At 38.5% G+C, this 18,524-nt stretch overlaps 1 protein-coding gene across 25 annotated transcripts in view; it reads left to right on the top strand.

The window, feature by feature from the left end:
- CEP112 (centrosomal protein 112) overlaps window positions 1–18,524 on the top strand; it is a 418,997-nt gene that overhangs the window by 32,635 nt on the left and 367,838 nt on the right. For 15 of the 25 annotated variants that reach the window (XM_079905683.1, XM_079905664.1, XM_079905666.1 and 12 more), the window contains 2 exons: window positions 7,544–7,634; window positions 10,508–10,606. The exons of 1 other annotated variant lie outside the window; for it this stretch is intronic. In XM_079905683.1, the coding sequence (XP_079761809.1) occupies window positions 7,544–7,634; window positions 10,508–10,606 (190 nt within the window). Of the gene's footprint in view, window positions 1–7,543; window positions 7,635–10,507; window positions 10,607–18,524 lie in introns of those variants that run through there. 9 more of the 25 variants (XM_079905668.1, XM_079905686.1, XM_079905677.1 and 6 more) reach the window with 5 other exon arrangements.

Here is an 18,524-nt window from a genome sequence, read left to right as displayed (position 1 = left end):
TTTTCAGTAGCCAAAAGATGGAAGCACCCCAAGTATCCGTCAATGGCTGAATGCATAAAAATGTGGCATATGATACAATGGAATATTCTTGAGCCTTAAAAAGGAAGGAAATTCTGACCCATGTTACAACATGGGTGAACCTTGAAGGTATTATGCTAAGGCAGATAAGCCAGTCACAGAATGAAAAATACTGTATGATTCCACTTATATGAAGTATAAATTCATAGAGGCAGAAAGTAGAATGGTGTTTGCCAGGGGCTGAGGGGAGAGGAGAAAGGGAAGTTACTGTTTAATAGGTAAGGTGTTTCTGTCTTGGGAAGATGGAACAACTCTAGAGATGGATGGTGATGGTGGTAGCACAACACTGTGATTGTACTTCCAACCACTGAACTGAACACTTAACAGTGGTTAAGAAAAAAAAAAAAAGTGGTTAAGATGGTAAATTTTATGTTCCATGTATTTTGCCACAGTTAAAAATATAAAATGGGAGAGAAAACACAAATTCGCAATGTCAGGAATGAATGAAAGAGGAGGCTCCACACAGATCCTACAGACATTCAGAATACGATGAGGTGGGAATTCCCTCGTGGTCCAGTGGTTACGACTCCTCACTTTCACTGCTAGGGACCCGGGTTCGATCCCTGGTCAGGGAAGTAAGATCCTGCAAGCACGTGGCACGGCCAAAAAAAAAAAAGTATAATGAGGCTATTATAAACAACTTTGTATCAGTGAAAATTTGGATGAAATAGAAGAATTCCTTAAAAGACAAGAAGAAATGGGGAATCTGAGTATCCCTATAGTTAACCAAAGAAGTTTATTTTATAATTAACTACCTTCCTATAAAGAAATCTGTAAGCCCAGATGGTTTCCTTGGTGAATTCTATCAGGCTTTTATGGAAGAAATGATATCATCCTACATGAATTTTTTTCAGGAAATAGAGAAAGAGGGAATGCTTCCCAACTCACTTTGTTAAGTCTGTGTTACTTTGTTTTCAAAAGAAGACAGACATTCCCAGAATGTAAAACTACATACCAATATTCCTGCATGAATATAGATTTTAAAATTCTTAATTAGCATATTGTATCCAGAAAATATACAAAGGGTATTATATCATGAATAGATGGTGCTCCTTGCATATAGAGAAAATATTCTAAATACATATATCTGATAAATGATTTGTGTCTAGAGTATGTGCAACTCAAGGAAAAGTAGACAACAACCCAATTAATGTGCAAAAGATTTTACAGACACTTCACAAAGTGTATATATAAATAAATGGCTAATGTACACACATGAAAAGATGGACAACGTCATCCTTTATCAGGGAAATGAAAATTATAAAGCACAATTGTGATACCACTATACACCCATTAGAATGGCTAAAATGATAAAGACAGAAAACCAAGTATGGTGACAATGAGATGAAACTGGAAGTCTCATACAGCATTAATGGGCATATAAAGTGCCCCCACCACTTTGGAAAACAGTTTACCAATTTCTTACAAAGTTTTAGATAATTTACCACATGACCTCACAATTCTATTCCTACATGTCAAGAGAAATGAAAATGTATGTCCACATAAATTCTTGAATGTCCGTAGCAGCTTTATTCATAATAGCCAGATGTGGAGACAAGTGTCCATCAGTACATGAATCAAAAAGGAAATTAAGGTTCATGCATATAATGGAATACTTCTAATCAATAAAAAGAAATGAACTTTGATACATGCAACAACATGGCTAAATCTCTTCCTGAGTGAGAGGAGCCAGACATAAAAAGTGCATTCTGTTTGCTTCCATATATAAGAGATTCTGCGAAATGCAGGTTGCCTGGGTTTGTGGGAGGGAGTAGATAGCTTGCCAGGGAGGCCAAGAGAACTTCTGGGTGTGATGGAAAGAATCTGTGTCTTCATTGTACTGGTTACACAGGTATATGCATTTGTCGGAACTCTACATTTTAGATGGGCATGGCTTTACGGTACATAAATTACACTTCAGTAAACCTAATAAAAGTCATATCTAGGTGTAGGTGAGACTTTCCTGGTGTGGCTTCTTCCATTGTAAACACCTGTGAACTAAAGTTGTAAGTTACCTCCCCCCCACCCCCCCAGTGGTGAGAGAGGGACTGGAGAATTCCCATTTAAAAAACAGGGAAAATGGGAGACACAAACCAATGACAGTTCCATAGAAATTCTGAAATCTAGCAGGTGCTGATTGCCAGTTTCTTGATTAGGGCTTAGTGCTGCTTCCTGGAAGTGTTCTTCATGGTTCTCTGCTCTGTCTTTTGGGTTCTTGACTTTTCCTTCTGAATTATCTTTTTTTTTTTTTTTTTTTGCTTTTTAACAGAAGCAATGATTTGTTTTAAGCTGAGTAGTTTTCTCAGGCTGCCTCCTGTTTATAGGAATTTGGGGAACCAAATGCCTCTTTTCACTTTTTTTTTTTTTAATTTTTAAAAATTATTTTTGGTTGCATTGGGTCTTCATTGCTGTGCGCGGGCTCCCTCTAGTTGCGGGGAGCAGGGGTTACTCTTCATTGCGGTGCGCGGGCTTCTCACTGCAGTGGCTTCTCTTGTTGCGGAGCACGGGCTGTAGGGCGTGCGGGCTTCAGTAGTTGTAGCACGAGGGCTCAGTAGTTGTGGCGCACGGGCTTAGTTGCTCCGTGGCATGTGGGATCTTCCCGGACCAGGGATCAAACCCGTGTCCCCTGCATTGGCAGGCGGATTCTTAACCACTGCGCCCCCTCTTTTCACTTTGAACTCTGTCCTTTCATACGACGAGTCTAGTTCCTTGGCTTTGAGGCCATGTCTGTGTTCCTTGCCTTTCCAGGGCACAAAGCTTCTTATAAGCCAGAGCTTTCCAAAGTGGTCACCAGCACTGATTTTCAGCTTCTTCTCAAGAACAAGGAACTCCATCCCTGCTTTTGGTTTCTTGATGAGTTTGACTTTGTCCTTCTACTTAGAGGAACTTTGATTCTCTCCTACTTGTCCAGAGTCATACTTCCTGCTCTTTCTAGCTGTCTCTGAAACCAGAGCCCGGCAGACCTTCAGTTCCTGTCCTTTTTATGACATTACATTTTTTAAAATTAAAGTATAGTTGATTTACGATATTATATTAGTTTCAGGCATACTACTAGTGATTCGGTATTTTTATAGATTATATTCCATTTAAAGTTATTATAAAATATTGGCTATATTCCCTGTGCTGTACAATATATTCTTGTATCTTATTTATTTTATACATAGTGGTTTGTACCTCTTAATCCCCTCCTCCTACCTTGTCCCTCCCCCCACCCCTCTCGCTACTGGTAACAATTAGCTTGTGAGTCTGTTTTGTTATATTTGTTTGCTTTGGTTTTTAGATTTCACACATAAATGATAACATTCAGTGTTTGCCTTTCTGTGTCTAACTTATTTCATTCAGCATAATACATTTTAGGTCCATCCATGTTGTTGCAAAGGGCAAAATTTTATTCCTTTTTATGGCTGAGTAGTATTCCATTGTATATATGTACCACACCTTCATCCATTCATCTGTTGATGGACACCTAGGTTGCTTCCATGTCTTGGCTATTGTAAATAGTGCTGCTGTGAACATTGGGGTGCATGTATCTTTTTGAATTAGTGTTTTCATTTTCTTTGCATGTATACCCAGGAGTGGAATTGCTGGATCATATGGTAGTTCTATTTTTAGTGTTTTGAGGACGATCCTTACTGTTCTCCATAGTGGCTCCACCAATTTACATACCCACTAACAGGGTGCTAGGTTTTCTTTTTTCCACATCCTCACCAACATTTATTTGTGGTCTTTTTGACAATAGCATGGCATTACATTTTTTGGGGTTTTTTGGGCATTGCATTTTTGTCCGAGCTAAAAGAGATGTTCTAGGTTGTTCCTTTAGGTTTTTCTCCAATGCAGTCTTGACTGGCATTGTCACTACTATTTCTTTAATTATTATTTTCCCAGTTTCTGTTTTATTTATGCCTTCTGGAATTCATATTATTTTGATATGAGAGATTTTGAATTTATCTTCCTTATCTGTTGCATTTTTATTTATTATATTCATCCCTTAATTTTTTTGTGTGTTCTCAGAATATTTCTTGAAGTAGTTTTCTAAGTCACTGATTTGATTTTATGCTATATTTTATCTGCCATTCTCTTCTTACATTGTGGTTTTAAAATTTGGTAATCATGTTTTTCATTTTTAAGCACATTTTTATGATCACAGATTGTTTATTTCCTTTTTATATCTGAAATGTCTACTTGAATCACATTGAGGACACAAATTAAAAAGACATTTTAGAAATTTTCCATATGTATAAGTTTCTTTTGCAGGAAGAAATTCAGTCAGTCTTTGTTTAGGCTTTTAAAGCTTATTATGTGTCTCATTACTTATCTCTTTATTTTTATCGTGACAAGTCTATGTTTCTGTAGTATTTGGAATCAGCAAAGATGCTGGGAGAATGTTTCTGGATCGTCGCTGAAGTATTTTAGCATTAGGAAAAAGTGAAAGGGGAAACTTACATTTCCTCTAGTTTTCCTCCTCCAGAGGAGGAAGGAGGCACTGGCATGCCAGGGAATCTTACTCATACACCGAGACCCTGCTTTCTGGGCTAGCTTGGCACCCACACGTGAATGAGCCACAGTCCCTCCTCCTCATTGGCACAAACTCCGTAGTCCTGACCTCGCTGTCATCGTGTCCCCCGTACCAACGGTAGGCTGTCTTCATAAGCACCATGACTTGCTATTTATTCTCTGTGGCAGGCAGCGCCTGCTGTTCTTCCTAAAGGATAACACAGGGTTAAGCTTTGCCCCCTGCCCTCTGTCTCCCTGTTCACCCTGACCTCCAGCCCCATCACTGTGAATCTGAGCCGTCTTTGTGCCTCCTTAGAGTTCCAGTTAATTGTGTTTCCAGCTGGAGTCATTATCAGTGGCAAGAGATGAAACTTCTGTGCTTAATGCCCCATGCTTCTTGTGCCAGCTGGATCTTAGCAATGATACTGACCTCCTTCTTTAGTTGGCTCAACTGCCTTCACAAGAAGCTGACTTCAGCAATGCCTCTGCTTTACTTGGCCTGCACTGGAGCATGTTTCAGGGGAAATAGAATGAATTTAGTTTGGGGCATGTTGAATTGGAGGTAGGGCTATTCAGTTTGTATTTGCAATGGGGTTGGAGGCCAAGAGAGCAGTTTGGGCTGGAGATGTAGATTGGTAATCAGAGCTTCTCCTTATTATTTGAAAAACTAATAGTATATTGGATTGACCAGGGAAAGCACATAAAAGGAAAATAAATATGGTTAGACACAGAACCCCAGGGATTATAGCATGTATGAGATGGGCAGAGAAAGAAAAGCTAGTGAAAAAGCTGTGAAGGAGATTTCTAAAGGACCGGATAGGACCGGGAAAGAATGGTTCTGTGGAGCCAATAAATGTGGCACCTTTAAAGCACCACCCCTAATGTCGTAGTGCGAGCAGCCAGGGGAAGGACAGATCGCGGCTCATTTGCTTGAGCACCTAGGAGATCAATGCTGACTTTACTTACAGCGCTTTCAGGATGAGTGGAAGTCAGATTGTAGTTGGTTGGAGAGGACATGGCAGGGTAGGACATAGATTCAATAACTTATTTTGAAAATTTACTAAGAAGGGAAAGGTAGGATCGTTACAGAAGACAGCTACATGTGACTTAAAAGGGTGTGTTGTGTCATGTATGCACCCTGTGTAATAAGTAGGTAAATGTTTCAGTCCTCTTTTTATTAATATTTTCTATGAGAAGAATTACTTTTAATATTTAAGCATTTTTCAATTTTTAAGTATCGCTCTTTTTATGATTGTTTAATCTATTCTTAAAGAAGAACAGGCCACTACTTAGTATGGTATATCAGGGTGTCTCTTCCCACATACTAAGTTTTAAATGCTTTATATCAGCTCAAGCACACTGGCTGATGAGATTATTCTCAAAATATTACTTTATCTCCTTTTCTCATTTATTTTTAAGTATTTGGCTATCTGGACTACTGAGTAGGGGTATTAAAAAAATCTACAGCTCTCTTTAAAACAACTTTTTCAGACATTCTCAATTACTTGGTAACTAGTCTGAGGAATGTTATTCTGTCAGTGTTAACTACCAAAAAACACATTAATTTTAACCTTGTCTTTTTGAACTACTGTTCCGTCTTTTGAGAATACTTAGTATGACCCACAACTTGTGAAGGAAATCCTGATATGGCTAGTGGTTGAAAGTCAGTGGCTTTAATTCATTAAGTAGTGGTTAGTTTTCGTTTTGTGTCTCTTGAAGTAACCATTCAGAGAATAGATATTTGTAATCATGGAACTTCCATTGAAGTAGCTCGAATAGAAATATATGGGAGAGAAGTGGACATGAAGGGAAGTCAAATATTTTCTTAGGAAACTAGATTCCCTAGGGTAATGGATAAAGTAATTTATCCATTATCCTTGGTAGTATAAAAATATGGCAGTACAGGAAGATGATTGCACCAGGTGCCATCCACATAATCCAGTTAAAGAGTTAACAATATCTCATCGTATGTGTCTACCACTTCTGCTCTGTCCATTTCTCTGTTAATGGATATTTGGGTTGTTTCCATATCTTCAGCATAGTGCCTAGATAACAATGTAGTATTGTGCTCTTCAAATTTGTTAAAAGGATAGACCTCCTATTAAGTGTTCTTACAACAAAACAAAAACAGAGGGTCACAGGGAAACTCTGGGAAGTATTGGATATGTTACCTTGATTGTGGTGATGGTATCACAGGTGTTTGCGTATGTTCAACCTCATCAAATTGCACACAGTAAATATGCTCAGTTCTTTGTATGTCAATTATACCTCAATAGAGCTCTTTTTTAAAAAAGAAAAAATATATGGGAGACTCTAGGCTAAAGTAGAGTGTTGAGAATGGCACTTTTTGTACAATATTTTATATATTTTATATATTTTATATATTTTCTATTGGAGAAAAGTTTTTGTTCTAATTCATCTGGAAGCTGAAACTATTTTCCTGTTTATGCTCTACTTATGTTTTACCCAAATTAACATGGCATATTTTTAAATTTAGGACTTTGATTTATCTGTGGTTTCTGAGATGGCTTCAAATTAATTCAGACTTTCAGCTATGTGAAAGTTTTGTTATTTTATGTATTTTAAGACTTCATCATGATGTGAAACATGAATCCAACAAAACTTGCTAACCTTTGAAAACAATTATCTTCTCTGAGACTGTATGCTTCAGTTTTTCTCTTCCTACACGTAGGAAAAGGGGAAATGCATGTGGTTTATTATAGTCCCACTTAACAAGAGCATTTGTTTGTAAGCAAGCATGTGGCATTTAGGTGACATTTTACTTATAGTTTAATGAATACAAGTGGTTATTATTCGTATTTCTTTTTTCTTTGCTATTGAAACGTCATTGTTAATATAAACAGTCATCTCATTTCCAAAAGGAAAAGAATATTGTAGTCCTAGATTTGAATACCCCTGTGTCCTCTGAATTCCCCCAATTCTGACTGTGACTGTTTTGGTCTCTCAATAGGGAACAATGCATTGCAAAGCTCCAAACCAGATCACAGTCTATGAGTCCAACCTACAGAGATGATGGACAGATTATTACCCCAAGGAGTTATGTAAGATCAGATTCTACTTTTGTTTTTTTTGTTTGTTTGCTTCTTGTTTCAAAATATCTCCACATAGGGCTTTCCTGGTGGCGCAGTGGTTGGGAGTCCGCCTGCTGATGCAGGGGACATGGGTTTGTGCCCTGGTCCGGGAGGATCCCACATGCCGCGGAGCGGCTGGGCCCGTGAGCCATGGCCGCTGAGCCTGTGTGTCCGGAGCCTGTGCTCCGCGATGGGAGAGGCCACAACAGTGAGAGGCCCGCGTACCGCAAAAAAAAAAAAAAAAAATCTCCACATATTTTTAGTTTCATATTGTTAAATTCCAACGATTACTTACAAACAATAAAGTCTGAAGGTTTTGGTGAATATCCTGGTTTCAAAGAAAGTGGTGTATTTGGTATGTTCCGTAGCGTTCCTTCTGCTTTCTCAAAGATTCTGAGGCATCGTGTTAATCAGTCTTATCATTTTTCCTGTGCATTGAAGAATAACTTTGAAAAGGTTTTGTTTTTTAGTTAACTTTTCCCCTTTTACTCAGTATATGTCTAAAAATGATTAGACGCACAATGGTCATAAACTTAAGAAATTGGGATTAGTTTGTAGTGAAGTAGGGAACACTGCCTTCCTGATGAAGGTGAACTGTTCCTATCTTGAAATATGAATACTTCTCTTGCATGTAACTACTTAACATAGATTTGGTTTGACCATGGAGCTAATGAGCATTCCAGTCAGGTTGATAAAGAGGACTCTGCCTGCTTCCTACAGCATAGCTCAGCTTGTCTTGGGTGATGAGACTTTTAGTTACAAGCAAGTCGAATGTGAAACACGACTGTTTCAGAACATTTGCTCTGAACATAACTCCTTCCATTTTCTCCAGTGATGGAGGGGTCCAGTTTGGAACTTTCATAAATATCTTAATATAAAGAGCAGCACATTTTAGATATTTGTGAATTTATTATCAATCATTATATTTACTCAAAATAAATAAGGGAGGTGCATTTTAAAAGACATTCTCATTCACACACACACACACACACATTCAAAAAGCAAGGGACCAACAGTAGAGGCAATAATGAATTTTAATATAGTATATATAATAAACCGAACATTTTGTTCAGTAGAAATCTGGAGATTCAGTAAAATATGAAGAACATTGTTTTTTCTTTCAAATTTTGAATTTTATTTTATTTATCTTTTTATACAGCAGGTTCTTATTAGTCATCAGTTTTATACACATCAGTGTATACATGTCAATCCCAATCGCCCAATTCAGCACACCACCATCCCCACCCCACCGCGGCTTTCCCCCCTTGGTGTCCATACGTTTGTTCTCTGCATCTGTGTCTGAAGAACATTTTAATGTATTTTTCATCACTTAAGATAATTTAAATGACCATAGATAAATAGATTTATTTGTTAGTAGTGAGGTTTTCTAAAAGCATGAAAATGCTATACCAAGAATTTAAATTTAAATAAAATATTTTGGCTGTACTGTAGGATGTACATTATTATTTTCCACAGACTTAGTTTCTAAGTTTGTAGTGCTTTCAGGTCATTGTCCATTCCTGGGTACAGATCTTTGGCTGTCCTCAGTTAATTATAATTTTAATCTGGTTTGATAAGTTTATAATATAAATTATATGGGAGGGAAAAGAGCATGGAACTTTATTTTATTTTTTTATAAATTTATTTATTTTTACTTATTTATTTTTGTGTGTTGGGTCTTTGTTGCTGCGCCCGGGCTTACTCTAGTTGCGGTGAGCGGGGGCTACTCTTCGTTGCGGTGCGCAGGCTTCTCATCGTGGTGGCTTCTCTTGTTGCAGAGCACGGGCTCTAGGTGCGCAGGCTCAGTAGTTGTGGCTCGCAGGCTCTAGAGCGCAGGCTCAGTAGTTGTGGCGTACGGGCTTAGTTGCTCCGCGACATGTGGGATCTTCCTGGACCAGGGCTCGAACCCGTGTCACCTGCATTGGCAGGCAGATTCTTAACCACTGCGCCACCAGGGAAGTCCCTTAATTTTTTTAAGAAGTAAAGAATTACTTTTTCATAATAAATAATTATGTTTTCATGATGTGAATCCAAAGCTTATTTCTCTTTATGTACAGTGTATGAATGAGAATTAATTTAAGAACAAAAAGCTTCTTGCACAGCAATACAAACTTCCCTGTTAACTAATTTTTTTTTTTTTTCTTTTTTGCGGTATGCGGGCCTCTCACTGTTGTGGCCTCTCCCGTTGCGGAGCACAGGCTCCGGACGCGCAGGCTCAGCGGCCATGGCTCACGGGCCCAGCCGCTCCGCCGCATGTGGGATCCTCCCGGACCGGGGCACGAACCCGCGTCCCCTGCATCAGCAGGCAGACCCTCAACCACTGCGCCACCAGGGAAGCCCTGTTAACTAATTTTAATGAGAGTAAATAATCATTTTTTCAAGTGTTTCCTTACCCCCCTTTAAAGTTACTGTGGTATACCACAATTAAAACTTCTTGTGAAAGAACTTAAAGAGAAGGGTCTGGATTATTTTTTAAAATATTCTTTTGATTTTTTTTTTCTGAAATCTAGTTGCTGTGTGAATATATTGTGAAGGCCTCTCATAGCCTTAAGCAGCTGTAATAAACAGTCATTACTTAGAATTGAGAACTAACTCCGTTGTAACATAATCCTTTCCTCTGAGGGTAGTATAGCATTACTAAAAAAGGCACACAAAACTCTTATTACTCTGAATGACATATATTTTGTCCTGTTTTCTCCCTCCCTCCCTCCCTCCCTCCCCTCTGCCCTTCTTTCCTTCCTTCTCTCACTCCCTTCTTTCCCTCCTTCCTTTCCACTTTTGTTTCTTCCCTCCATCCTGTCTTTTTTTTCATCCTGCTTTTCTTTTTCTCTTTTGTACTTTAGGAAATTCATTCGAGGAAATCTGCTCTTTCTTTGGATGACAGTGACATCGAAGCTCGCCTTAATAGTTGGAATCTTGGGGTAAAAAAGTATTTGTTTCATGTATGTATGTTGATGTGGCAGAATCATGTTGTATTTGGAAAACATCTTCACTAATTTAATTCTAAACAATGACTATTACTGGCTGTTAGACATTTAGTACTGTGTGAGCACTGGGAAGGACCTGGGGAACAGGAAAGAGAAATAACATTCCAAAGAAGCGTGAATGGTCCCTGCCCTCGACAAGCTGACTTTCTTGTTGGTGAAATAAGAGATATACACATGAAACAGTTAAATAAACTTTAAGATAGTGTATGGTCAAACTATATAACCAAAGTGAGTTATCTAGAAAGTAGAATCCTGAGGCGGAGGAGAGAGGAGGAGGACTTGGAGAAGCAAGGTCAGCTGGGTTAGAAACATTCTCCAGGCGGCCTCAGGATGAGCCGCCATCGTGGACGGCGGTTTTCATGTTCAGAGGCCAGCTGTGAACGTTTCTGGGTGGGTAGGGAGGAGGGGGCAGGAACTAGAGGCAGAAAGAGGCGTGAAGAAAGGTGTGGCCGTGACCGGGACTCAGTTATGGTTAGAGGGCAGTGCCATCACGTTGGGCTGCATTGGAGCTTTGAATACTAAACTGAGAAGTTTAGCTTTTAAATTTTAGGCAGTAGTGAGATTAATTTTTTTTCCCCTCCACATTCCACTTTACATATATGCTGTTTAAATGCTTTCAGGAAGTGAAAAAGTATTTGATCAATTTTTTTAATCCCACTTTATTATTAAAATAATTTGTAACTTGAAAAATTTGAAAAACACATAAAGTCAGATGAATAAAATTTGTATTAACATTTTGTTAAATATATCTTTCCCTCATTTTTTTCTGTGTGTATTTATAAAATTAAGATTTAAACAAAATTGGGGTCATATTATAATTACTATTTTATTATGTGCTGTTTTAAGTTTGGTATAAGTTAATAATAGTTCTATTAGCATGAATATTAATGGTAGCACTAATTTTTCTTTTGAGTAGATAGTTCATAACCTATTTAAACATTCTGACATTTTTGGGCATGTAGGTTGCTCCCAGTTTATTGCTAATATAAGTAATACTGCAATAAAATTCCATAAAAGAGTCCTTTTATACCTACTTGGTTGCTTTCTTAGGTTATGTTAGGTCTTGGTACATTGCCCTCCAGAAGGTGTATACCAATTTGTTCTCCAACCAGAAGTGTATAGGACTGTCTATTTCTTACTTCTTCACTGACATCAGGTGTTGTTAGTTTTTTAAAAAAACCTAAAACCCTTCCTACTAACAATGTTCTTTTTTAAAAATAAATTTATTTATTTATTTTTGGCTGTGTTGGGTCTTTGTTGCTGCGCGCGGGCTTTCTCTAGTTGCGGCGAGCGGGTCTACTCTTCATTGCGGTGCGCAGGCTTCTCATTGCAGTGGCTTCTCTTGTTGGGAGCACAGGCTCTAGGCGCACGGGCTTCAGTAGTTGTGGCACACGGGCTCAGTAGTTGTGGTTCACGGGCTTCAGTAGTTGTGGCAGGTGGGCTCAGTAGTTGTGGCTCGCGGGCTCTAGAGCACAGGCTCAGTTGTTGTGGCACACAGGCTTACTTGCTCCGCAGCATGTGGGATCTTCCCAGACCAGGGCCCAAACCCGTGTCCCCTGCATTGGCAGGTGGATTCTTAACCCCTGCACCACCAGGGAAATCCCATATAAATACCAATCTTTAATGAAGGCAGTGCTTTAGGACATGTGACTAGGTGGTATTAAGAAGGTCACAGTGGGTGTGCATAGACACGGAGAAAGGGAGCCAACCCTCATTTAGGTGTCTGCGGTGGACTCCACGGTGGTGTAATGTCTGTGAAGACGGAAAGGATAGGAAAGAGACACATTTCAAAGAGAATAAAGAATGCTTAGTGGCTGATTGGTGGGCTGAATAGGAGGGTGCCTGAAGGTTTGGTTGCAGGAAAATGGGAAGGTTGTGTCTCTGTCAGTTAATTGATTGTCTGATGGGGGAAGCATTTCAGGGATTTCAACGTGTTATTCTAGACTGGTAGGGTTAAGAGAGGCGGTAAGATTAATTGGGGAGTTCAAGGTTTTCAGCTCCATGAGTGAGTCTCCAGGGCTGGCGTCTTGTTTTGCAGCCGCACTGCTGTAGGTGGTGGCTGTATCCAGGGCCTGGGACAGATCTAGTCTTCAGAGACTTCAGAGTGAGGGGGCTGGCAGCGCAGTGGCCACAGTTAGAGGGGAGGGGACCCGGGAGGATTTAAAGCAGTGTGAATCTCCATGGCGTTTGGGGAGTATGCTAATGAAAGAGAAGAAAGAATTGATAGTGAGAGGGCAATAAGAAGACCGTTTTCACATTTGAAGGGGTAGGGGAGCTGCCACTGGAGGGGAGTGCTGAGTTACTGGTGTGGGAGAGGAGCACAGGAAATCCCTCAGAAGGACCCATTCTGTTTGCCAGAAAGCAGTATCAAAGTGAAAAATAAAATTCTGGGCTGTCCTTTGAAAATTGCCTTTGCCCTTAGCCATTTGAAACGTCTGCTGTACCTTTCTTAGCACATAGTACATAGAGTACTTTTCACAATTATTTAACTGTTCAGAGGATTAAAATTTTCATTCATATAAAAAATTAAGATAAAACATCTAAAATATTTTGAGGTAATGCCCTAAAACTAGGACTGCCTGGGGTTTTGTTTCACATTTTTATTGTTCAAAGAATGCACTAACAGTGTAAAATATGAAAGTCTTGCGTTTTTATATATTTATAACGCATCTGCATTAATCAGGTTGAACTGTATCTCTTGATCACAGTAGAATAATTTAAATACCCGGTGTATTCAAAAGCTTCGATTTTGCTTCGATTTTAGTTTTGTGTGGGAATGTGCAATGCACTTCTGTTTCTTTCTTCCTCTGAATGATCGGTTTATAGCTAGTGAATTTTGTGCTCTGTACTAAGGGCACATGTTTTATGTTGCTGGCTTGCCTGTCAGCACCTACTTTCTGATTCATTAGATGTTCTAGATTTTTAATTTTCTAGTTATTGTTGAAAAAATATATTTCTCCCCCAATTATATTCTTTCTTTTCCTAGGAGTGTGTTAATACTTTCCCTAGGAATGCATAATTCAAGTAGGAATTTACTTGGTAAAGCTAGCAATTAAATAATACAATTCCTCCTGTATTATTTTTTAAATTACTCTTTAACCTTTTTAACCTTTAGCTTTTGGGAAGCTTTCTTGCTTTGTTAACGTATATTTCATGCATGACTGTCTTTATGTAAAATTTTTTTCTTTTTTCATGAGCACGGCTGTGGGACCCGGAAGGGGACGGCTCTCCCAGGCCTTCCATCGGGTCACCAGCCCCCCACCCGTTCCCACCCGGGACCTAGGTGCTGACTGAGAGCCTCGCTCCCATCAGGAGCGAACAAACAGTGGGGGCGCTTTAGGTGACGCCCTTAAGTCAGGTCTCTTCAGAATTTATGCAGGAGATCTCCCAGGACAGGCAGTGGAGGAAATGGGACCCGGCGGAGGATGGAGTGGGGGAGGTCAGCGGGAGTGAGGCCCCCCCGATCCCGCGGGGAGCTCCCGGGGGTGGACAGCACCCCTACCCTAGTCCGGCGGCCCCACTGAGGGCAGAGCCCATGGGGGAGAACTTCCTGTCCAGGGCTGGGGGGCACCGGCAAGCCCTTGGCAGCTGGAGACGCCCCCGAGCACTCCCTGTAAGGAGTGAGGGACCCCTGGCTGTCTTCCCTGTGGTCGCCCTGCCGGGGCCTGTCCAAAACTGTGCTCAGTCACCGGGCATAGCTGTCCCCCCGGCTGAGTGGACGCGTGGGCGAGTGCAGGTGAGAGGAGCGCCCACGCTGCCGAGCCTCGGAGTCCTGGGCTAAATAAAGTGCGCTAGTTGGAAGCCAAGGAGCGCAAAGCTAATGGATACGGTAGATGCTGCCGAACGGTTTTGTAAAGTGACTGTGCCGGTCTGCACCGTCATCGGGGTGCGGCGTGGGCCGGTTCCTGCCCCTCTACTTTCTCTTCCATACTTGGTGGTGTCAGTTAGTTTTTCTTTTAATTATAAAACTTAGCCGTTCTTGACAGTGGTTAGTGACTTTGGGAAGTGTGCTTTTCATATGTGTTTTCCCGAGGACTGATAGCGTTAGATGCCGTTCAGCGTGCTGACTGACAGTTTGCGTAGCCTCTCAGTTAAGTGCTTACTGAAGACTTTTCCAGTTTTCCTGTTGGCTTGTCTGCCTTTTTCTTCTGAATATGTAAGAGCTTTGTATCTGTTCTGGGTGACTACTTTTGGAATATAGTATTGTAAATATTTCCTTCCACTTTGTTGCTTTCCTTCGTTCTCTTACTGGTGTCTTTGATGAACAGAAATTTTAAATTTTAATGCTGTTCATCTTCACATTTTCATCTCATGAAAAAATGCTTTTTCTGTCCTGTTTAAGGTCTTTGACTATCTTGAGTTCCTGACGACGTTCTATGTTTTCTTCTAACAACTCTATTGTTTCACTCTTTCTATTTAGATTTACATGCCATCTGGGGCCGATTGTAGTATATGTTGTAAGATAGGAAGTTAAGATTTGTTTTCGTCCCTTATAAGTATCCAGGTGACACTCGCATTTATTGCAAAGACTGTTCTTTTCCTGCTGCGCTGCAGTGTTGCTCGTCTCATAAATCAGGTGACAGTACATGTGTGTTTCCATTCTGTTCCTTTGGCTTATTTGCTTTTCCTTGTGGCAGTGATTGATGTCTATATCTGTATTTCATTTGTGCTCATTAAATGTTTGTTGAAAAGTGAGTAAACCAACAAATGAACCTTCATTTGTAGTATTTTTTTCTGTGGAAAACATTTTTCAAGTTCTAAAATATTGACTTAAAAACATTATTTTGGAGCATAATTGATTTGACATTGATGACTGAATTTATTTTATGCTATAGAAAGAGTTTTGGCAGTTCTTCTGACAGATGCTGTGACTTAAAAACGCTTATTCTAGTTGTGCTGCTAGTAATATATTGCCCGAGAATGTCCTTTCCTCCAAGACAGCTAAAATACCAGATAAAGTGTCTTTCTATATTTCTGGAACCTTGGAGCATCTCTATTTGATCAACATTAGTTAGTCTATAAGGAGGTCAGTTTGACCAAGTCCTGAATAATCTCTTCAAGAAACAAACTGACAGAACTCTTTGTAACCGAAAAATTAGGCTAAAAAACTTAACAAAATAAAATGTTAAAAGCCAGTTTTCAGTAGAGAGCTTTCAGATATCTGTATTTATGTCTAGTTTAAATTATTATTTATTTTATTATTGTGACTGTTTTTCAAACAAGAAATGTTTTGTCACGTGATTTATTCATGCTATTGGAACTAAATTATTTTTGGCTTTGCTTTCTGTATAATATTTTGTTAGACTTTAATATTTCACATAAGTTCTTTTTATCTTCCATTTTGGACATTTCTTATTGTGGTATTCTTTCTTGAGGTGTTATGAGAGAACAAGAAGTCTTCTAAAAGAGCATGAAGAAAGTGAATGTTAAGACTACAGATTGCTGCAGGTCCATGATACTTGTGGGTTACAAAGTGGGAACATTTAACTTCAAAGCACGTCTGGCTGCTGTTATAAAATCAGAAAACAGACTGCTTATTTCCCTCAAATAGACTAAAGAACATGCTCTGCTATGAATAGTTCTCATTACATTTCAGAAGTGGGCATGAGACAAACACAATGTATTGTAAATGAACAACAACAACAGGAGACTTATGCTTGTTTACAGTGTTCATTCTTGCTTTTAAATATTATAATAGATTTTTTTTTTGGTCAACTTGAGAGAGGAAATTTATGATAACAGGATGACTCCTTAATTTCTGTATTTAATGGCTTTTAAAGGTGAAGAGGATGAAATAGTTATTTCTGCATACTTGAGATGCTACATTGTAATTAGCTAAACCAATATTTTGTGCCCTGCTTACAAATGTAGAACCGGGTAAAAATAAGCCACAGATGGTTTTCTTGGCTTTTGGTTTTAAATTTTAAGCTTAATTAGAGCTTGAGCATCTTTGGGAATTCTCTGTTTCCCTCTTCCTTTATTTTCCCCCTTATATTTAATTCTGCTTTATGAATTAGGGTTTTATATGCATGTGTCTTTGAAGGACTTACTTTCTATGCTGGTTTTCTCCATTCCAAAAATAGAGAATGGTTACTTACTTTTCATATATATACCTTCAGACAATAAATATTTATTGAGTGTACTTTGCTGCCTGCTGGAAATTTGCTGCCTCTGTTTTTCAAAAAGTTGTGTATATGTATAGTACAGTGTTATTTACTAAAGACTATGCATCTTTCTCTGGTATGATATTTAAGTAGATTTTACTATTATCTTTACTTAATAAATGTTTCCCAAAGTAAATGCACTAATTCATACACCCAACAGTAGTGCTCCACATCTGGAACACTTTTATTGTCAAATTTTTAATGTATGCCAATCTAGTGGCTGTAAGACACCATCTCTTTGTGGTATTACTTTACATTTTTCATATTTCTCAACAGATTGAGCATATTTTCATGTTTATGTTATTCAGATTTCCTCATCAGTGAAATGTGTCTCAAGTTTTTCCCATTTTTTTTTTCAAATGGGCTGTTGTTCTTTCTTTTATTTTAAAGAACTTCTTTACACATTGTGTAGGCTAATTATTTGTGCAAATATCTCCATCCAGTTTACGGCTTGCCTTTTCAATTTATTTATAATATTTTTTTGAGAGAGAAGTTCTTACTTAAAGTGGTCAAATTTATTATTTCTTTTTTGTTTATGCTTTTTTAATGTGTTGTTTAAAGAAATTTTCTCTACTCCAAGGCCATGAAGTCATTCTTCTCAGTTGTCTTCTGAAAGTTTTTATAGTTCTGCTTTTAATTAGAAGTATTTAATCCTTTGGGAATTTATTATACAGGGTGTGAGGAAGGGATCTGCTCTTATTTTCTTCCTCTTATTGAACACATCCTTATTTTCTCAATAATTTGCAGTGCTATATCTTTCATGAATCATATTCTTATATATATTTGAGTTTCTGGTACTTTCCAGTTAGTTCCTTTGAGTTATTTTCATTACTATAGTTTTATTATGTCTTGTAAGGCAACCCACCTTGTTTTTTTTCCTTCAGGCACGTCTTGGCTATCCTTGTCCCTTTATTTATTTATATACATTTTATAATGAGCTTATTAAATTTTCCAAAACTCCTATTGAGATTTTGGTTTGGATAAATTTAGTCACTAGATCTAGTTAAGGGGAATTGACATTTTTATGATATTGAGGCTATCCAAAAACATGGTTTCACACTCTTTTTATTTCAGTCTTAATGTCTTTCAGAAAAAGCTAAATTATTTTCTCCATAAAGGGTTTATGAATGTTTTCTTAGATTTACTTTTAGGAGTTATATATTGTTTTATGATTATAAATTATGTCTTTGTAAAATCGTCTTTTTTCCTAGATGATTTTTGCTAATTTATAGAAATGCAGCTGACTTTTACATATTGGCATCCGGCAGCTTTGCCAAGCTCTTATTTGGTCAGCCTCTACTTAACATCTTTCTATTTTTTGTCTTTATCTGTTGTGTTCTTTATGAACTTCCTGAAATTATTTAAAAGTTGTACTTGAATATATATTGTTCTAGTGGTCGTGGAATGTAAATATCATCAAATATTGACCTGCAGGAGAGTGGCCTACCTTAAGTGGGCTGTCCAAAAAGCCTGATGAATCAGAGCACTGCAGACAGGGGAGGGCAAAAGGGGGGCTGTATGACAGTTTTCTTCTGTTTCATGGATTTTTAAAAAAGTGATTCCTTCTGCTGACAGGTTTTGATTTTGATGTTCTATTTTTTTATAGTAAGCTTTTATGGACATCGGATTCTTTTTTCTGTTCATGATTATTTCTGTTAGGTTTTTCTGAACAAGCAATAGCCAGCGAGCGTATGAGAGTGGTGGCTTGG

The sequence above is a fragment of the Stenella coeruleoalba genome, assembly GCF_951394435.1.
Source record: "Stenella coeruleoalba genome assembly, chromosome: 19".
NCBI lineage: Eukaryota > Metazoa > Chordata > Mammalia > Artiodactyla > Delphinidae > Stenella > Stenella coeruleoalba.
Note: the sequence above shows the minus strand (reverse complement) of the source record. Positions and strands in the feature narration are given on the sequence as shown.